At 37.2% G+C, this 19,098-nt stretch overlaps 1 protein-coding gene across 1 annotated transcript; it reads right to left on the bottom strand.

The window, feature by feature from the left end:
• Window positions 1–7,271: 7,271 nt before the first annotated feature.
• Window positions 7,272–9,964, bottom strand: LOC141833270 (uncharacterized). Its single transcript, XM_074720669.1, has 4 exons — window positions 9,838–9,964; window positions 9,098–9,270; window positions 8,744–9,016; window positions 7,272–8,062 (listed from the first exon to the last, which is right to left on the bottom strand). Exons 2-4 carry the CDS (start codon window positions 9,242–9,244, stop codon window positions 7,433–7,435), a joined length of 1,050 nt encoding a protein of 349 aa, XP_074576770.1. The 5' UTR covers window positions 9,245–9,270; window positions 9,838–9,964; the 3' UTR covers window positions 7,272–7,432.
• Between the last annotated feature and the right edge of the window lie 9,134 nt (window positions 9,965–19,098).

Raw genomic sequence — 19,098 nt, 5'->3', positions numbered from 1 at the left:
ACTATCACAATTTATTGTGATAACAGTGGTGCAGTTGCAAACTCGAAGGAACCACGAGCCCATAAGGCAAGTAAACACATTGAGCGCAAGTACCACCTGATACGAGACATCGTCAAACGGGGAGAAGTCGCTGTGGTCAAGATTGCATCAGAGGATAACCTGGCAGACCCTTTCACTAAGGCCCTTCCGGCGAGAGCTTTTGATCGGCATGTGGAGGGGATGGGGATCAGATGTATGGCAGCATATGAGACAGCGTAGTCTTCTAGTATAAGTGGGAGATTGTTGGGATGTATACCAGAATCCTAGCTATCTATGTAAATAAACATTCTGAAATGAGAATTACATTTGGTCAATGTTTGCATTTAGTTTTTATGCAAGTGTCCATTTAATCTATATTGTAGATAAACATGGTGTGCGGAGTCACACACAGAAGACCATGTTATCAGTTCCTTATAGATTATAAACAGTGTTCACAACCAAGATGGATTGGACAAACCATTGGACTGGTTGTAGTGTAATTTGGTCTTAGTCTGTCTTGACTATAGAATTACACTAGTACACTCAGTGTGTATTGAGCAGGACCATCTGAGGATTGTTCGATTTATACTGACTATATAATCGAACTAAACCTCTGTTACTATGAATGTACATGCTCTTAATCCCTATATAATAACAAACACATGTACTTAGTATATACTTCTTTGATTCATCAAAGGGTGAGATTTAGAGCGATAGATCAAAAGGCCCGATGAGTTGGGAAGTAGTATTATGTACATGGTGTGTTGTTGATTATAGAAGGAAACTGTGTCCTATAATCTAGGCTGATGATGTCCCCTTGAGGAGCTCATAAAGGATTATCATGTAAACCCTGCAGGTGGACTTAGTTCCGCATGATAACAAAGGTTGAGTGGTACTACTCTTGGATTAGAAGTTAATTAAATTCGAGTTGTCAGTAACTCATTTAATTAACGGACATACGATATCTTAAACACAGGGAGATTAATGTACTTATAGTAAGAAGGAGCTCATACTATAATATGGGATTGGTGCGGTAGTGCAATAATAACTCTCTAGTGGAATGAGTTATTATTGATGGGCTTGAGTTGGGTGTTCAGGGAGAACACAGGAAGCCCAAGTCCATCAGGAGGCCAAAACCAATTTCTCCTCTAGGTCCCTGCTGTAGCCTCTGGATAAAACCTCGTATCCACCTAAGAAAATTATATGAAATTTCGGATAGGAAATTTTAAGAATTTCTGAAATTATTTTTCCGGAGAAAAATTTTGTTAAGAAATTCTGATTAAAATTTCCGTTACGAAATTATTAATTTTCTTCCGCAGAGAAAATTAATTATGATTTTTCTAATCAAATCTGGATAAGATTTGATTTGATTAGAATCATAATTTTAATTGGATCCGATTTGATTAATTATGATTTTTCTAATCAAATCTGGATAAGATTTGATTTGATTAGAATCATTGATTTTATTTCTTCCGGAAATTATGATTTTTTAATTATGAATCAAATCTGGATGAGATTTGATTTGATTAGAATCATAATTTTATCTCTTCCGCAGACAAAATTGGTTATGATTTTTCTAATCAAATCTGGATAAGAAGATTTGATTTGATTATAATCATACCAAATTTTGTGAGATGGCTAACTATATAAAGAGGAGGCTTGGGGAGGGAAAAGAACACACAACAAAAGGTTTCTCCTCTCCTTGTGCTAGGGCCGGCCACATCTTCCCTCAATCAAAGGGTTTTTTTCTTGCCTTCCGCCGCCCACCCTCTTCTTCTTCTTTTCTTTAGTGGCCGGCGGCCTCTAAGGAGTTCTTCTTCCCTTGCTCCCCTAGGGCCGGCTCCCTTCTCCTTTAGCTCTTCTAGGGCCGGCGGCCAACAAGAAGAAGGAGGAGAAGAAAAGAGAAGGAAAGAAAGGGTTGCTTCATTGCTTGCTTCTTGCCATCGGAGAGAAGAGACTTGGTGGAATCATCTCGAAGGATCGTTGCCCACACAACGTTCGAGAAGAGGAGAGGAATACAGCAGAAGATCGAGAGGTCTTCAACTCCTTCTAGACATCCCGTTAAGAAGAGGTATAATTTAATGTTTCCGCTATAATTAAATTATTCCTTTTATCTCGGATCCTGTAAACCAAACACAAGAGCCCAATGATCTAAATGCGTTGATCAAACCTTGGTTTGATTAACTATGAGGGCAACTTGAAATCGTTTCCGAAAAAATTTTTGTTCTGCAAGAATTCACCGGAACGGTTTTTCAAGACTTTCCCATCATTGCTAGACTACACCACTACAAAGCCAAAATACCAAACTTAGCAACTTAAAAAACATAAAATGATTTGCCAAATAAGATTTCAAAAAAATTAAAATAATATAAGATATTTTTACCCCAAAATATCCCCGCAGATGTACTTCTCAATAATATTTTTTTCTTCCGTTGATATTTGATCATGCCCATGAAAGTCTAATCTTCCTCGGAACTCCTGTAGAGATTCCTCTACAGTACTATCAACAATATCTTGAATATCTATACTCATATCATCCTATATAGAAACAACAGAATATAGAAATACAAAATTCAATCAAAAAAATTAAACACTACAACACTCGTCAAATATATAAAATATATGTAGGTATTGTAAAAAATAATTACTGAAACTACCTGATCCACGACTTGGGTCAAATGTCATTTACTCTTTTGCTTTGGGGCAGTACTAGGGGTGCATATAGTCCGGATCTTTCTTTTTTTTTCAATCTATCTGTTCTTCTCTAAACAGTCTTCACAATAGATGATTTTGGATTATAAACAACCATCTCTTTCCCTTTTTCTGTGTTCATTGGCACTTTATCGTCAATAACTTTGTTCAAACTTTCAACACTAGGATCAGCATCCACAGCAACATCTTGCTCAGTATGACCTTCATCATGCATATGTGGGGCATCCTCTTCAACCACTTTATTTTTTCCTTTCAACACTTTAATCTCATTCTCAAGTCTTTTTATGTGATTCAACAATTCTGAATCACCGAGTCAAGAATCAACCTGGAAATAAAAATGTTAATTAAGCATGCTAATTGGTTGAATAATAGGCTCTTAATAAATTTGTTATCTTGGATTAAAAATTGTTACCTCACCAAACCTCTCTATATCATCAACAAGTACTTTTTCCTCCTAGAATGGTTTGATTGACACAATCTAAAAGTAAAAAAAAGATAAATTGTTAGTTTAATAACACATTTAAACCAAATTATACAATGATAAAGAATAAATTACGCCAACCTTGTTTGGCCTCACCGCCATTAATGCTGCCTCTGCACCTTTAGGATTAACAATAATTTTGCTCTCTCCCCACTTGAATAATCGAGGAAAGCAATGTAAAACACGAGGTTGACCAAGCATAGGAACTCTTTCATAAACCCAACCCTATACAAATACAATGATTAGCATTTACTCACTCAACAAATAACATATATATGCTGAAAAAAATACCATCAGTCCAACTATGCAACCTCCCATATATGTTTTCTCTTTTTTGTCCACTTTGGAGTATCCAAGATGGTCTTCAATTTCAGCACACAAAAATCTATAAGTTGCATCTCCCCAACCATACTCAAAAAATGTTTCCAAATTGTCCAAGTATGGGAAAATAAAACTAGGTGTACCAAAATTGCTAATAGGAAATATAACACAATTAAAAAGTAGCAAAATAAAAAACCTAAAAAAATCATCAATTTCTAATTCATTGTCTACCAACACAAATAACTTCTCTATGATGGCATTTCTCTTAACACATTTCATCCCCTTGAAATGTCGTTCAAGGAAGTTAGAACCCAATTTCAAATCGATGCTAACCGGTTGACCAACGCTAGGTAAACCTATAACGATTGAGAACTCCCAAGAAGTGAATGGCACCATGATATTGCTTCCAAAACAAAAGCTGCATGTCTCTACTTCAAAGCGTTTAAGCATTGCATAAACTCTTGAGGTGCTTATAGAAAGCTTTTGAATCTTTAACCAAGGTGCAAGAGGTGAAGCCTTAATCTTCTTTAATTGTAGTTCACCCAGTTTGGGACCAATTGTTCCATGACTGACATAAATTTTGTTGGGGAACACCTTGAGTAACCTTCTTTTCCACTTGGTCCAACATCTCCATCATAATCATTCGTGTGTTATTTAGTCTTTGTCATTTCTAATTCATAAAAAAACTTAATTAGCAATGATTTCAATAAATATTTCCATAAAATAAGTTAATAAGAAACACAACGTAACATATTAATCTACGTAATACATTCAACAATATAAGGCAAAATCAGTACCACAATAAGTATTGATTGATGAAAGCCATAAAGATATGCCACTTAATATTAACTTTTAATTAATTTTTTTGACATCAATAAATTATCAAATTTTGGTATTTAAATGGCTAAAATAAGTATCTATTGACTAACATTAAGTACCTTTTCTACCGATTTAGGTATCATTGTTTTATTTCATGAATAACACAAGTAATAATCGAATCAGGGTATTTAATGAGCCAAAATAAGTACATATTGACTCACATTAAATATAAAATCTTTTGTAGCAATTTAGGTATCATATTTTTACATCATGAACGTCAAACAAAAGCCACTATTATTAACTTCAAAATATAATTTCTTTACAATACCAAAAATCAATTTAGAATATTTCAAGCACAAAATCAAATACCTATTGACTCAAATTAGATATTCTTTGTACCAATAAAAAAAATAATTATCATAAAAAATTTACCTAAAATTGTATGTAAAATCAGTACCACAATAAGAACCGATTGACGAAGGCCACAAACATAAGTCACTTAATATTAACTTTTAAATAAATTTTTTAACATCCCTAAATAATCAAATTTTAGTATTTAAATGGCCAAAATAAATATCTATTAACTAACATTAAGTATTTTTTCTACCAATTTAGGTATCATTATTTTATTTCATGAATAACACAAACAATAATCGAATCAGAGTACCTTTTAACTCACATTAGATATAAAATCTTTGTAGCAATTTAGGTATCATATTTTTACATCATGAACGTCAAACAAAAGCCACTATTATTAACTTCAAAGTATAATTTTTTTACAACACCAAAAATCGATTCAGAATATTTCAGGCACAAAATCAAATACCTATGGACTCAAATTAGATGCTCTTTGTACCTATAAAAAAATTACGTAATTACCATAAAAATTTTACCCAAAATTGTATTTAAAATCAGTACCACAACAAGAATCAATTGACGAAGGCCACAAACATAAGTCACTTAAGTTTATATTTTAAATAAAATTTTTAACATCCCCAAATAATCAAATTTTTGTATTTAAATGGCCAAAACAAGTATCGATTGACTATCATTAAGTACTTTTTCTACCAATTTAGATATCATTATTTTATTTCATGAATAACACAACCAATAATCGAATCAGGGTATTTAATGAGCTAAAATAAGTACCTATTGACTCACATTAGGTATAAAATCTTTTGTAACAATTTAGGTATCATATTTTTACTTCATGAACTTCAAATAAAAGTCACTATTATTAACTTCAAAGTATAATTTTTTTACATCCCAAAAATCAAATCAGAATCTTTCAAGCACAAAATCTAATATCTATTGACTCAAATTAGATACTCTTTGTATCAATAAGTAATTATCATAAAAAATTTACCCAAAATTATATGTAATCAAGCATATTTACCTTGTTTAATCTTTTTTGCGCACTTGCTCGTTGCTCTCCGTGCTGCTCCTATCGCATTGGCTTGCTGCCGTGGGTCGCTAGTGGTTGAAATAAGGGAGACAAAATAGTTTTCAAGGGGGTGAGCAAACAGTTTGGTCAAGTGGGGATGAACCAAGGGTCTAGGGTTACTGTTGGGGGAGGGAAGACGACGATTTGTTGTGAAGAAAATCATTGCTATCACATTTATTGCCGCAGGTCGCTAGTGGTGAAGGTAGGAGAGCAGATGGTTTTCCAAGGCACAAGCAAATGGTTTGGTCGGAATCAATCGAGAGTTTCCATTGAGGGGAGGGAAGAAGATGGGTTGTTGGAAGATGAATCGGTGGGAGAAGATGGGTGAAAAAAATTAATCAAAACTATGTAAATAACAAGGGTAAAAATAGAAATTCAACCTTATAGGGAGTTAAAACTAAGATGGGGTAGTTGTCAGGTATTAAATCCTAAAAAAAGACATATAGAGACGGAATCTAAATATAAACAAGAGCCGAGGGATTTTACTCTAATTCTCCCAAAGTCTAATCTAATATTTCATTTTTAAAATTAATAATTTTAATAAGTGTCATTATAAAATATTTATAACAACACTTATTACTAAGTGTCATAAATAAAATGTCATTATAGATGTTTTTTTTGGTAGTAGTGAGCTCTCCCCTCTCCGAGCTCCTAAAGCTCTCCACACCAACCTCAATAGGTCACATCCATCACCAGACATGTCTTCCAAGGACAACCACCACTATCCACACAATTATTTAGCCACAAGTACACATAGCCTACGATTCCTATTTGGTCCTTCCACAATTATCATTTTTGAAATTAATGACCACTAATGGCTGATTAACTAATATTAATGAAAGTGATTAAAATTAATGATCATCAAGCTGAGAGTAACAGTTGAAACGGCTAAACAGTTTGGAATTTTTCAGAGATCATGACTGCTATTTTCGTAGGTATCTGTCTACCCACCCCCTAACACTGGTTTTGTGTAGAACAGATTACACCTCCACCTGCACCACCACATTGGCAGGCTTCTGCACCATCGACCGGTCTCCATAGCAATGGTGCAATGGTAGGACATCCGAGTTGTGACTCAGGGAATTCCCAGCTACGACTTATTTACAAGAATTTTCTTCCAAATGGAAAACGTAATCAAAGGATGTTGGACATCTGGATTGGCCGTCGTATGCTTCAGGTCGGTGGGAAACTTTCCCGAACCGACTACCTCCTTTCCACCAATCAATTTTTTTTTTTCTGCACCATCGACCGACCATGCTAAGCAAGTTGGACTGCACATCCAGCTCAGCATCCACTTCCTTTCCACCAAAACCAACAGGGTTTCTAAGAATTATTGATTATTTGGTCAGCTATTAATACTGTCACCAATTTAAAAAGGCACCATGATGTGTTCACGCTGTTATCAAAACAAATCGATTGAAGAAAAATAATTGAAGTTGTTAGTAAACTAATGCATCTAAATACCACGCAACAATCTGAAAAATATCCTTGTACTCACTTTAAACTCAAGGAAAACCTGATACCATTCATTTTAATACACAACGATTCAGTCATTGAAATGCTGAATAACCAATTATTGAATGATAACAAATACCATCTGTGGCAAACTGCATATGTGACAAACTACATCTCAAGCACTAGCATATAGAAGAGGCTGTTGGATCCAAACTCCCTGCCTTAAGAGAGAGAGGATCCCATGCTACTTCAGGGCCACATTGCCCTATCTTTTGGGCATATGTAACTGCTCTGGTTTTGAGGATTAAATGGCTTCCTTCATTGGCAGCTGCTGCTGCTGCCACTGCCTTTAGCCGTATCCGCTCAGCTCTCGAACCAATAGTCTGACCTAGGATTGAAGCTGCAATCGTGATCGCCATGGCTGCCTTAGGCATCAGCACAGACTTCCTAAGCATTGCAATGAATGGTACAGCCGCATGAATTGCTATAACCCACTGGAGGGAGAACTTCTTGGTGTGCTCCCTCCAGACTCCAAGTGGAATATTTGCTGCCATGCCCAGCAACGCTATGGCTACCATCTTCGCTGGAAGAGGTTGTGGTCGGAGATTCTTCACAAAAGAAGTTCGAGCAAGCATTGCACGGGCAGCTACCACAACTGGTGGACACCTTAGTTTTATGCCTGGAGGAGGTCTTAAAACATCCGCAACCAGGGGAAGTACTCCGCTAACTGCTCTGTATGACTTTGCTATTGGGCATTGTCCAGTTTCCAGCCACTCGTTGCTCCATGATTCATGTGCTGAATCACCTCCTTTCTGAAACATTATTTAAAGACATGTTACATAGTGCAGCTCCGATCGAAATAAAAAACAGTTGTAGTATTCCATCAGAACCTGTTTTCAAAGACATGCTACTGACATAACCCCTTATAGCAAGACATATTGCAGCAGTGTAACTCTGATTAAAATAAAAGGCAGTTGTATTCCAACAGAACCTGTTTTCAAAAACATCCTATTGACATAGCACCTTATGGCATGACATATTGCAGCACAATGCAAGTCTGAAATAAAGGCAATTACAATATTCCACATAACAGATCAAAAAAGACTTGATTATCAACAATAAAATAAGAAAAAATTTATTTAAATAGTCCAATGACGTAGAAGGATCCATATAGCTGACCTCATCTAGTGGGATAAGACTTAATTGTTATTGTTGTTGTTGTACAATATTCCACAGAACCATGTGAAGGCTATAGTTGACTGCAAAAATAACTAATCTAAGATACGTTCATAGAAAAATCTGCTCATGAAAGTTGGATTCAGATTTACATTTACAAAAGACAGCAAAGGATAATGATGATTCTCAATTGTGCAAGTTAATCTTATTAATGTTCCACAATCCATGTAAACAAACAGTTGTAAATGCAGTCAAAATTTGCAAGATATTCAGGATTGAATTCCACTTTATAGGCAACAAGATGACGATGAAAGTACCTGAGAATTGGATGATCTACCATTCTGTTTCTTCCACTTTTTTGAGAAGAAATCAAAACCAAAAGGTCCTCCAGGTCCAAAAGCTGAAAGGCTTATCGTGGCTGCCTTTGCTGCTAAGGGATTAAACCCAGACGATATCTCAGGCTCTGGTACCTGACCAGGCACAAATGTTCTTCCTGAGAGTGGAACCACTCCATTTCGTCCATGGAATAGTCTGTATGCCGTCTCAAAATTAGGTCCATCTTCAAAGATTGGACCATGGCCTCCCCGTGCCTTAATGAAACCAAGAGCATATAAAATCATGATTACATCTTAATGGATATGTGAGCTATTATGAAGTTCAACAAAACTTACAGGGATAGAAAAATTGATAGGTGAGAAGGAGAAGTTAGTGGGTTCATGGATATTTCTCAAGAATGGACATCTCTGAATATTCTGGTTGGCAAAAGAAATATCAGGGCAGGACGATTCACTAGGTTTTCCCTTGAAGCCAGCCTCCATTTCAACACCAAGCAGCAGAAGCAAAACTTACAATAAAGAAAGATGATCATGTTACATGAATTCAAAGCAACGATCTCAGATCATGTTCTACAAAATGCAATGTATCTTCAAGCAAAAACAAGGAAAATATTTCAGATGCCCAAGAGACATTTAACCTATTTTTAAACTCAAAATCATCACCTTAGTAGACGGGAATGAAAAGGAAACCTGAGATACAAAATTGAATATGATCAAGCAACTCTTCATTGCAAATCGGCTCGAGAACCAGTTAATTAATCTATTGCATGTAGTAAGATGCTATCAGTTGGGGGAAAAAAGTAATTTTTCCTGATCGATATACGTACGTTGCCCCTAAAATTCACGGCCATTATAGATTTGACTATTTCATGGCGAAAATCCAACGCCATCAAATGAAATCATAATTAAGGCGAGCAACCAAAAAAATGCACATAAAAAGGCCGATCCAGCTTCCGATTTGAAGGAGGAGCAAACAAAGAAATCATACCATGAAATAGAGAATTAGCTTCGTACATCTAATGAGAAAGAAAACCATATTTTAGATGAGAAATCGAGCAAACGAAGGAAGAGAGTACCTTGCAGGACGAGATGGAGGTTAGCGCGAAGGAGAAGAGCGGCGAAAGGAAATCCCAAATCGTGTGGGAGGCACGACGAAGGCGCTTGCCCTTCCTGACCTCCCTTAATTGAGAGCTGCGGCCACGGGTCTGGCAAGTTGCTCCTCGGTCGCTCACCGCCTACCATCGGTCATCGCTGACCCCATAGCAATAGACCTAGCAGTTGGGAGAAAAATCAAACGTGGGCCCGCTGCTTTGATGAATGATGTAATTTCCAACCGACATATATGTGTGATCGACGGCCTTGATCTGACGGTGGCCGCGGGAAGCCATGCTCCTGCTCCCTCACATGGCAAAATATAGCTGAAAGTAATCCGCACATCTTTTTTTTTTTTTATTTTCGTGTGAACTTTCCTTAGTGACAATTAATAATTTCTCTCTAAAATGGCTCCGACAAACAAGTTTTTTGATTTAAATTTTGATAATTGAACGGAACTTTGATTACAAAAATGCTTTACTCTTGATAAACAAGCCACAAATCACAGTGGTATAACCTAGATACTATTTAGTAGAAGCATGCTTTGGGTCAATATTAACACATCTACTTAGTATAACCATGTATCTAATCACTAAATTATTATTGCAAAAGGTGATAACACTCATCTCATATGCCTCTTTACTATCCACTCTAAGGTCTTGTGGAAGGGAGGTAAATCATGGTACTCTCCTAGGTGAGAAGAATTAATTCCCTAAGAGCATGTATCCATGGGGATTCGAATCTTACTCTATTATTGTAAATTTACTACTTGAGTGCTAACTTGGCTACACCCATGAGAACATCTAATCACTAAACTATCAATCGCACTTAAATGGTCATAGAGATAGAAGCAAAGTATTATCAAGGGAAAGGTGTTAGACCAATCCTTTGGCCAATAAAACTATAAGTTGCTAAGAAATCCAAACTTGTGGACAAATATATACACTATTCTCTCATTTGCACCAATTATATTTGTAGCTCATCTTTGGAGCAATGTATTTAGAAACATGCCATGGTATTCAGAGATGGAAAAAAGAAAATTCAAGTAGAACACTTAAGTGCTCATGTCTCAAATTGTCTCCAATACTAGTAGAAATTCTTCAAGAGGCAAGTGTTTTATTTGAGTGGTATCCTAAGATAATCATCTTAAATATTATATTATTTATTAAATAAATAAAATTATTATTTGAGTATACATTCTCTATGTATTTGATTTGATCTTAAACTCAATTACTGATGTTCACAATACAATATATAGCATGAGAGAAATTATGATTGGATCACAATTAGTGGGTATGTTTACATGTGTAATTATGTTTATATTAAAATATTCCCTAGTCGATGAATTGATGAGATTGGACATTATTAATTATGTAAGACTAACATATTTTAGACTCCTTGGTTTTACCAAGCAGCCGATCCTCACTGGCTGAAAATATTGAGATGTTGAGAGTTAACATATGGATGCTGATTAAAAGTAACTAGTTTATTAGAAGTGGCCTGCCATGAGATTTCATATGATTCTATGAATGCCTATAAATATTTCATTGCAACTCGTGTACAAGTTTCCTTCGACTTGAGGTATTTAAGTCATCTTGGTCATGGAGACTTATACTTTGACATCTTAAGTAAGTATTTCTACAAAGGTGTGGACCTAGAATGATTAGGTATAAGCCGAAGTGGTCGAAGGTATTTGAGTAGCCAACAGAGGATCATTACTCCTTTAATTAGGAGACATATACCCTATGACCATTTGTCAGGATTATTACTCATAAGTTTTTGATCAAAGCAATAACACATTAAGAGGATGATCCTTTTGGACAGTTATTTTGAGTAACTTAAATCCGCATGACAAAGAACTACAACTTGGGCTAAGTGTGACATAGTCAGCCTAGTGGAGACTGACATATAAATCATGTCCTAAACTAAACAGGTATAAGATGGTGAAAGGAACAGAGGCATGATCAATCGTAGTTGCTAAAGGATTCAGAAGTGGTTCTGGAATCAACTGTAATTTTTTAATTAATTGAGGATCATGATGTAGTATTAGGTGTTACTCATTATTGATCCATACTTAATGGTTAATTATGAACGACCAATATAAATTGGAAACCTATAAGGTCACATGCACTACAAGTTCTCCAAGAGACATAAAACGAGTTTGAGAATTGGATTCTTAGATTGAGAAAGATTGAATCGAGTTGGACCAGATAAAGAGCAAATATAGAAGATATTTTATCAAAAGAAAGCACAGATGGGTCATGTCTTTTAAAGACAAAGTGAACCCTCTTTGGTTTAATTATAAACCATTGATTTGGTTTTAATTAAAGGTGGTTTGGTTTGAACCAACCCAGTTTGGTCGTGAACCAAATTTGAGGCTAAAAGATTGGAGTTTGGTTAACAAATTCTGTTATTTTTTTCTTAATAAAAAATCTATTAAACATTTATAAATATAACTCTTATGAAGAGTTATTAACATGATATTAAAACCTAAATTTTGGTTTTAAAAAATCATGGCCCCCTCTCCTCCTCTCTTGTAGTCGTTGCCCAAGCCACCTCTTCCTCTTTCGTGTTACCTCCCCACCCTCTTGTGTGCTTGTTGCTGCCAGCCAAAGAAGGCTTCCAAGCTCACCTTTAGCCAAGGATCTTCTCTAAGATCAGTATCCTCCCGAGGGCTAGTTATCCCAGAGCCAAAGGAAGCTATAACCGATGGTGGAAGCAAGGAACGAGAGAAGAAGTAACGATTGCTTCTCCATCGAAAGGTATCACTTCTCCCTTTCGATTTGGTTTTTGTTTCGAGACAATTGTTGTTGTTGGAACAATCATGCCATATAGGTTTGCTGCTCCTTCTTGACAGTGAACCATACAACCTTCTAACGATCGTGTGATCTCCTCCATTCAATCCAATTCATATCGTCAGATTGCTTCGAGTCGCCGGATATGGAATCGGACTGTAGGTCCTCTCTTGAATCACTTGTCTCCCTCCTTCGACTAGTATCGAAGCAGAGACATGACATGTGACTTAGAGAAGTCGTCTCGAGGAGATCTCAACCTGGATACGAGTAGAGACAACCTTGCTTAAGACTTCTAGTTGTTATTGTTTCTACTACGCATCATTCAAACGGTATAAAATTATTTATGTCTTATTTATGATTATATTTGTATACATATGTTTTCTTGGATGAGTTTTGCATAATTAGTGATAAAATTATTAATTATGCTTCCGTTACTTTGATTTGTGAAATCAAAATTTTAAATTACGCATGTAGAATTTCAACAAGAACAAAATTAAGGTTCATGGAAGACATACTTTAGCATTCTTGTAAATTTTCAACAGCAAGGTAATAGAGCAGTGTGCTAAACATCAGCAATGAACACAACCTCCCTTGGATACAATAGGTGATGGATAAAACCAAGACAAGTTGTTATCATCCACAAGAGAAATACAACAAATAGAGTCAATAATCAATCCAACAAAATCAAGTTAATTGTGAACATTAGTGTAACTGAATAACAGAAATGTGCACACACTCAAAAAATGAAGCACCTGAATAGGGATTGTAGGATCGGATAAGCGCTAGAGGGGGGTGAATAGCGCTTATAGCGATTTTCCTCGATTTTGAAAACTCGTATCGATAATCATGCTGGTTTGTAAATCGAGTATATGCAGCGGAAATAAGAACAATAAAACAAGCACACAATGACACGTTTATTTTTACTTGGTTCACAGTCAAAGGCTGCTACTCCAAGGTCCACGATCTTTGATCATTTACATATTAGCAATCCACTAATAAACTTGTTTTCTTACAGGAACAAGTTGTAATAATTTACAAAGCCAATGATAAACAACACTTTTATCATATTAACAAATATAACAATATGAAATCGTTACCCAAAAGCTGGAGTTTAAAGATCATCTTTCTGGCGCGATTCCAACGTTACGACGGTCGGACGGATGTTGCTGCTCGCTCAGGGTGTCGTCGGCTCTACTTGGATTGACATGAATTGATCTGAATTTTCTGTCAAGAAGCCTCTGTTCGAAGTCTTTTATAAGACCTTTTGATCGAATGGAACTTTGTTTTGGGCGACTCCATGTAGACCGCTGATCCACTATCTTCGCAGTTGACTCGGCCTTCTGGTCGACTGGAATCTCCATTCTAGTCAACTCCGTGCTAACGTGGAGGGTCTTGATAGACTTTGACTTCCGCTGTGTTTATCTGATCTCGAGTTTCCTGGAATCCACAATCTGATCACCTAGACCGTTCGATCGACTAGACCCTCGGATAAGGTTGCCCAAAGTCAAAGACTCGCCTCTCCAATCTGCATTACAAGTTAGTTCCAAAAACATAAAGTAGCAAATTATAGAACAGTTCTTTGAACTGTTACTTGATCTTAACTTCAGGTTTCCAATGAAACCTTGAATTAGACCGACGCCTACAGTTCCACTTCGGGAACGCGTCCTGACCCACTCCTCTATGGAGAATTTACCTTACTTGCCAACCAAGTCCTCCAGACTTGTTGGATTTTCTGCTTAGCTATGGTCCTTGGCCCACAAGAATTTGCTGCTAGGTTCTAGTTCTCCTGACCGCCTAGACTTCACCAAACCTCTAGTCCTCCTGACCATACTCACTTGGACTTTGGCCATGCTTCCTGGTTCTTCGACACTGCATGGACTTGCACCTGGTGTACTTGACCTCCCAAGTCTTCTGCCTGATCCTCCAGACCAAGACTTGTCCTTGCCTAGCCTACAACTAGGACTTTGCTTTGCCTAGCCTCAATTAGGACTTTACCTGTGCTCCCTGCACACTGAATCAACTTGTTAGTCCAACAACACACTTAACTTGAACCTCATGCCATTATCAAAACCAAGGTTCGATTATCTAGTGCTTCCCGCACCAACAGGGATTGATGCTTTAGTTTGCCTTTTGAACTTAAAGTCAATGTGAGTAACTAATGCTCCCATGATTGACTGGAAGTGTAAATTAACTATTGATAACCAAATTGACATATATGATATAACTTGGAAAACTCATGATACTAAACTTTGAGTTTCTTCCATTCATTATTTAATTGTATGAAAGTAAAAGACAAAGGAAAGAAGAAATAATTTAATTTTTGATAGTGTCCTTTTCACTTGCTCAGGGTCCTTCTCTTCACTCTTAAACACCTCTGAAGCCTAGATTACAGTGAACTGCCAAGGAGCCAAACTTCGATGGCCTACGAGGGAAGATACGTCAGGGTTGGCCAGCTCTACTAGCGTGGTCACCTCAACGCTCAAATCAGAATCGAGTTGTAGCTAGGGAAAACTCACAGAAGAGCAAGAGAGAAAAGAGCAATAAACAAAGAGAGCTAACGGAGAAGAGTTGCTTCCTCATGAGAGAAGAAAGCCATGCCCTTTCACTAACCTCTGTCTATCTTTATATAGTCGATGGAAGGGAATCTCCATATAGTACCTAACATTGTTGGGTTGTTAGGGGCCAAGGGCGACCATCGTTAGATTGTATACTGACATTGTCGAGCCATAGGCAGATAGGTTATTGGAGGTTGTCAGGCTATTAGGAGTTGTTGGAGGTTGAAATTGAGTTTCTGGATTTTTCGAAGTCCGCATGAGAAATTGTTGAATAAATGTCAAGTGCTCGGGAGAATAGACTTCGAATGACTTTCTAGAGTATGATAGCTTCACTGGGGTACTATAGCAATCAAGTATCATAGCTTCGCAAGCACAATAGCAGCCCAATTTCTATATCTTATTGGTATTGTAGTAGCCGATCAATGTAGGGTATTGTAGTCACGGGCAGAAATGTAGCATCCCAAGAACTGTAGCTTCGTGTGGTACTGTAGCATCTCAGAATTGTAGCTTCATTGGTATTGTAACATCTTGAGACTATAGTTTCGCTAGTGCTGTAGCTTCCTGATTACTTAACCTCCCTAGGATATTGTAGCATCTAAGTACTGCAACTTTGCTAGCATTGTAGCAGTCTATTTACTATAACTTACTAGCACTGTAGTAGCTTTTAATGTAGGGCACTGTAGCTACGCAGGAGAACTATAGCATCCCAAGAATCATAGCTTTGTGGGGTACTATAGCATTTGTAGAATTATAGCTCGTTGGTACTGTAGCATACCAAGAACTATAGTTTCATTGGTAGTGTAGCTTGCCAATTACTATAGTTTTATGGGTATTGTAGTATCTCGAGAAGTGTAATTTCACTAGTACTATAGCTTCCCAATTATTATAGCTTCGTGGATACTGTAGCATCTTGAGTCCAAGTGGGAAGTCGTAAAATGAAGGCTGAATATTTAAGTGATCAAATTAGCGAGTCGGGAGTGCTTGGGAAAGTAATCTAACCATCCGGGAAGTGAGTATGGGTGCTCGGGAGTATCTCCGGATACTATCATATGTTCTTTCTCCAAGACGAATTGAGGAGCATAGTCAAATGTGTAGAATCGAACTCGACAATAGAGGGGGTGAATAACATTATAAATTTTATGAGCTAATAAAATAAAATAAAATTTAAAATTAATTCACAAAGTATGCAATGGAATATAAAAACTATCTTAAATACAAGATCAATTAAATAAATTTTGTAGCAATTAAATAATCAATTAACCTAATCAAACTTAAGCATGCATGACTTAGTTATATTTTTATCACAAGAAGCATGTAACTATTCAGCTCGAACTAAGCAAATATACGTTGGGACCATGTGTTTGCTAGAGAGGGGTGAATAACGATTTTTCATTCTTGCCTGCAAAATCGTCAGCGGAAGCACAAAACAAAACAAGACGAAAAAGATCAACGCTAACCCGTTCGATTTACTTAATATCCACCTCTTATGAGGTGACTAATCCAAGGATCCACACACAGCATGCGACCTTTCCACTATGAAACTTCTCAAAGCACTCTTTGAAGGTGGAGAAACCTTTACAAATCAATCTCTTCCTTGTACAAGATTTGTAGTGATGTTTAGAGGAAGAGGAATGAAGATTACAGAGATTGGAGTTCGTGCAAGAATGAAAGAATGTGAACAGTTACTTCTCCAATCGTCAAACTGTGTTTTTATAAAATTTCTGATATCAGTCGACTGGCTCAGGGAGCAGTCGACTGATGGGCTTCAACGACTAATTAATTCGCGTTTAATTCTCCAGCTGTCAGCCCAACGGTTGTCTAGCAGTCGATTGCTCCATCCACCAGTCGACTGGCAGCAGTCGACTAGTCCAAGCAAATCACTCGACCAATCTTGCTGTGTGCTTCTGGATCAAGTCACCAGTCGACTGATGGCAGTGTCAGTCGACTGGTCAAGCTGAAAATCCACTTTCAGCTTCCTTCTTCATCCCTTAGCCTTGACGCAAGCCTTCAAACGTCTTCCACAAGCCTCATGCCCTTCCTTGCACTTGCTTGAGACATTTCCCTCAGCTTCGTCGTGCTAAGTCTCCCTTTGCCAAGAGGCCGTGCCTCCGGGACTTCACATTTGCCAAAAGGTCGTGCCTCCGGGACTTCACATTTGCCAAGAGGTCGCGCCTCCGGGACTTCACCATTTGCCAAGTCTTCATTCCTGGACTTTCCTGTGAACTCAATTCACACAAGTTAGATCACCAACATTGCCTAACTTAAACTTATTTTAGCCAAACATTAAAATCCAATTCCACTTGGGGCAAGACTGCACCAACAATCTCTTCCTTTTTGATGTTTGGCAAAAACTTGTTTAAGTTAGGTCTTTAACTTATAATATCTTCGTTGGGCTTCATGATGAAAGTTTAGAGTTGTCCTACCAAATCATAAATCATACATGTCTTAGGGTGTATCTAAAATGTTCCAAAATCCTTATACCAATCTTAGTTAAAACAATCAACAATGCAACACGTATACCAAAAGAAAATATCTTTAAGGGCAAAATCCACATCATAGAAAAATAAAAATGTCATACATAAAGCAAAGTTAGATAATAATAATATCCCACAAGCAAATTTATGTTCGAGATGCATAACATTTTAACTTTTAGTTGTAATCTCGACATTACTCAAACTCAAACACAAACATCTAATCCTCAGGAGGTGGAGGAGAAGGAGGAGCCTGATTGGTACATCCTCTACATCATATCATACATCTGCTACTGCTGATATGCCTCATTCTGTCTTTGAGCAGCAGCTGTCCACTCTTGACCGAACGATTGAATCTCCTAGTGGTAGGTCTGGATGTGCTCATAATATCCATGCATGCGCTCGCTAAGGTCATAAAATCCCTAACTGGCATAAGGTGCATCAGCCGCAAGAGGAGGAGGAGCAGCAGGGGCAGCAGGTGCATCGTCAGCCTCATCCTCCTCAGGGACTTTGCCAGCTTCAAATGCCTCAGAACGAAAACATCGACACCTCTAGAGGAGTAATGATACAAAACCCGAGAAATAAAGGATGAGGGCAATGTCGATGAATTGCTCTAAAGCTAAAGCTGAGTTAGCAGTGTACGATAGTGGATCGACAAACAAAACCCTGAAATTTATACCAAAATTCCTTACAAAGGTCACAAACTCATCAACACTACTTTGGTGCCCCTAGAAATCCATTTAAAAAATCTTTCATGCTACCAGTATGTCTGCCAGTCTGGTATAGGATTATCCTGGATTACATTCTTCCCATTGTGACCTGAGGATGGGCAATGATTCGAATCCCACATTTGATTATGATGTATGCTTTAGCTTTAGAGCAACATCTAGATATCGACATTGCCTTTCATGTCTACTCATCCATCCTTTATTTCTCGGAATGGAGATCTATATGCTATTTGGTTATCATTACTCAATATCTAGAGGTGTCGCCCATTCGTCCTTTATCAAAAGACTATAATCAGCTAGGCCTCATTGGACTCACGACGTTGCATGCACGGAGGCTGATTCTTCCACCATGATCACTTCTATGATTTTTAAAGTTCTTTCATTTTCTACCCTTTTGTTAAAACCTATAAAAATCGCTAAGGTCTCATCCTTATTTTTCATGAAATAAACCCACATAAATCTAAAATAATCATCTACAATTACCAAATAATATTTATTACCCATAAGTGAAGGATGCACAATCAAATAAGTCTAAGTGCACTAATTCAACGGTAAAGTGCCTTTGTATGATGATTTTGGTTGCTTATCCTCTTGGCATGCATCATACATCTTGTTTTTGACGTATTTGATTTTCGATAGTCCTTTCACCAACTCTATTTTGGCCACCTTGGCAATGTTTTTCATGTTGATGTGTCC

This window comes from Curcuma longa, chromosome 8, assembly GCF_044706935.1.
Source record: "Curcuma longa cultivar G26 ecotype Majalengka, Jawa Barat chromosome 8, ITB_CL_G26_1.1, whole genome shotgun sequence".
In the NCBI taxonomy this organism is placed as follows: Eukaryota; Viridiplantae; Streptophyta; class Magnoliopsida; order Zingiberales; family Zingiberaceae; genus Curcuma; species Curcuma longa.
The sequence above is the reverse complement of the archived record's forward strand: the minus strand, read 5'-3'. Positions and strand labels throughout refer to the sequence as shown.

Bases quoted from the DNA above. Each gene is read 5' to 3' on its own strand.
- LOC141833270 (XM_074720669.1), bottom strand. From the start codon at position 9,244: ATGGAGGCTGGCTTCAAGGGAAAACCTAGTGAATCGTCCTGCCCTGAT. The intron at 9,017-9,097 runs GTAAGTTTTGTT...GGTTTCATTAAG, and splicing joins CTATCAATTTTTCTATCCCT to GCACGGGGAGGCCATGGTCC. The intron at 8,063-8,743 runs GTACTTTCATCG...ATAATGTTTCAG, and splicing joins GTAGATCATCCAATTCTCAG to AAAGGAGGTGATTCAGCACA.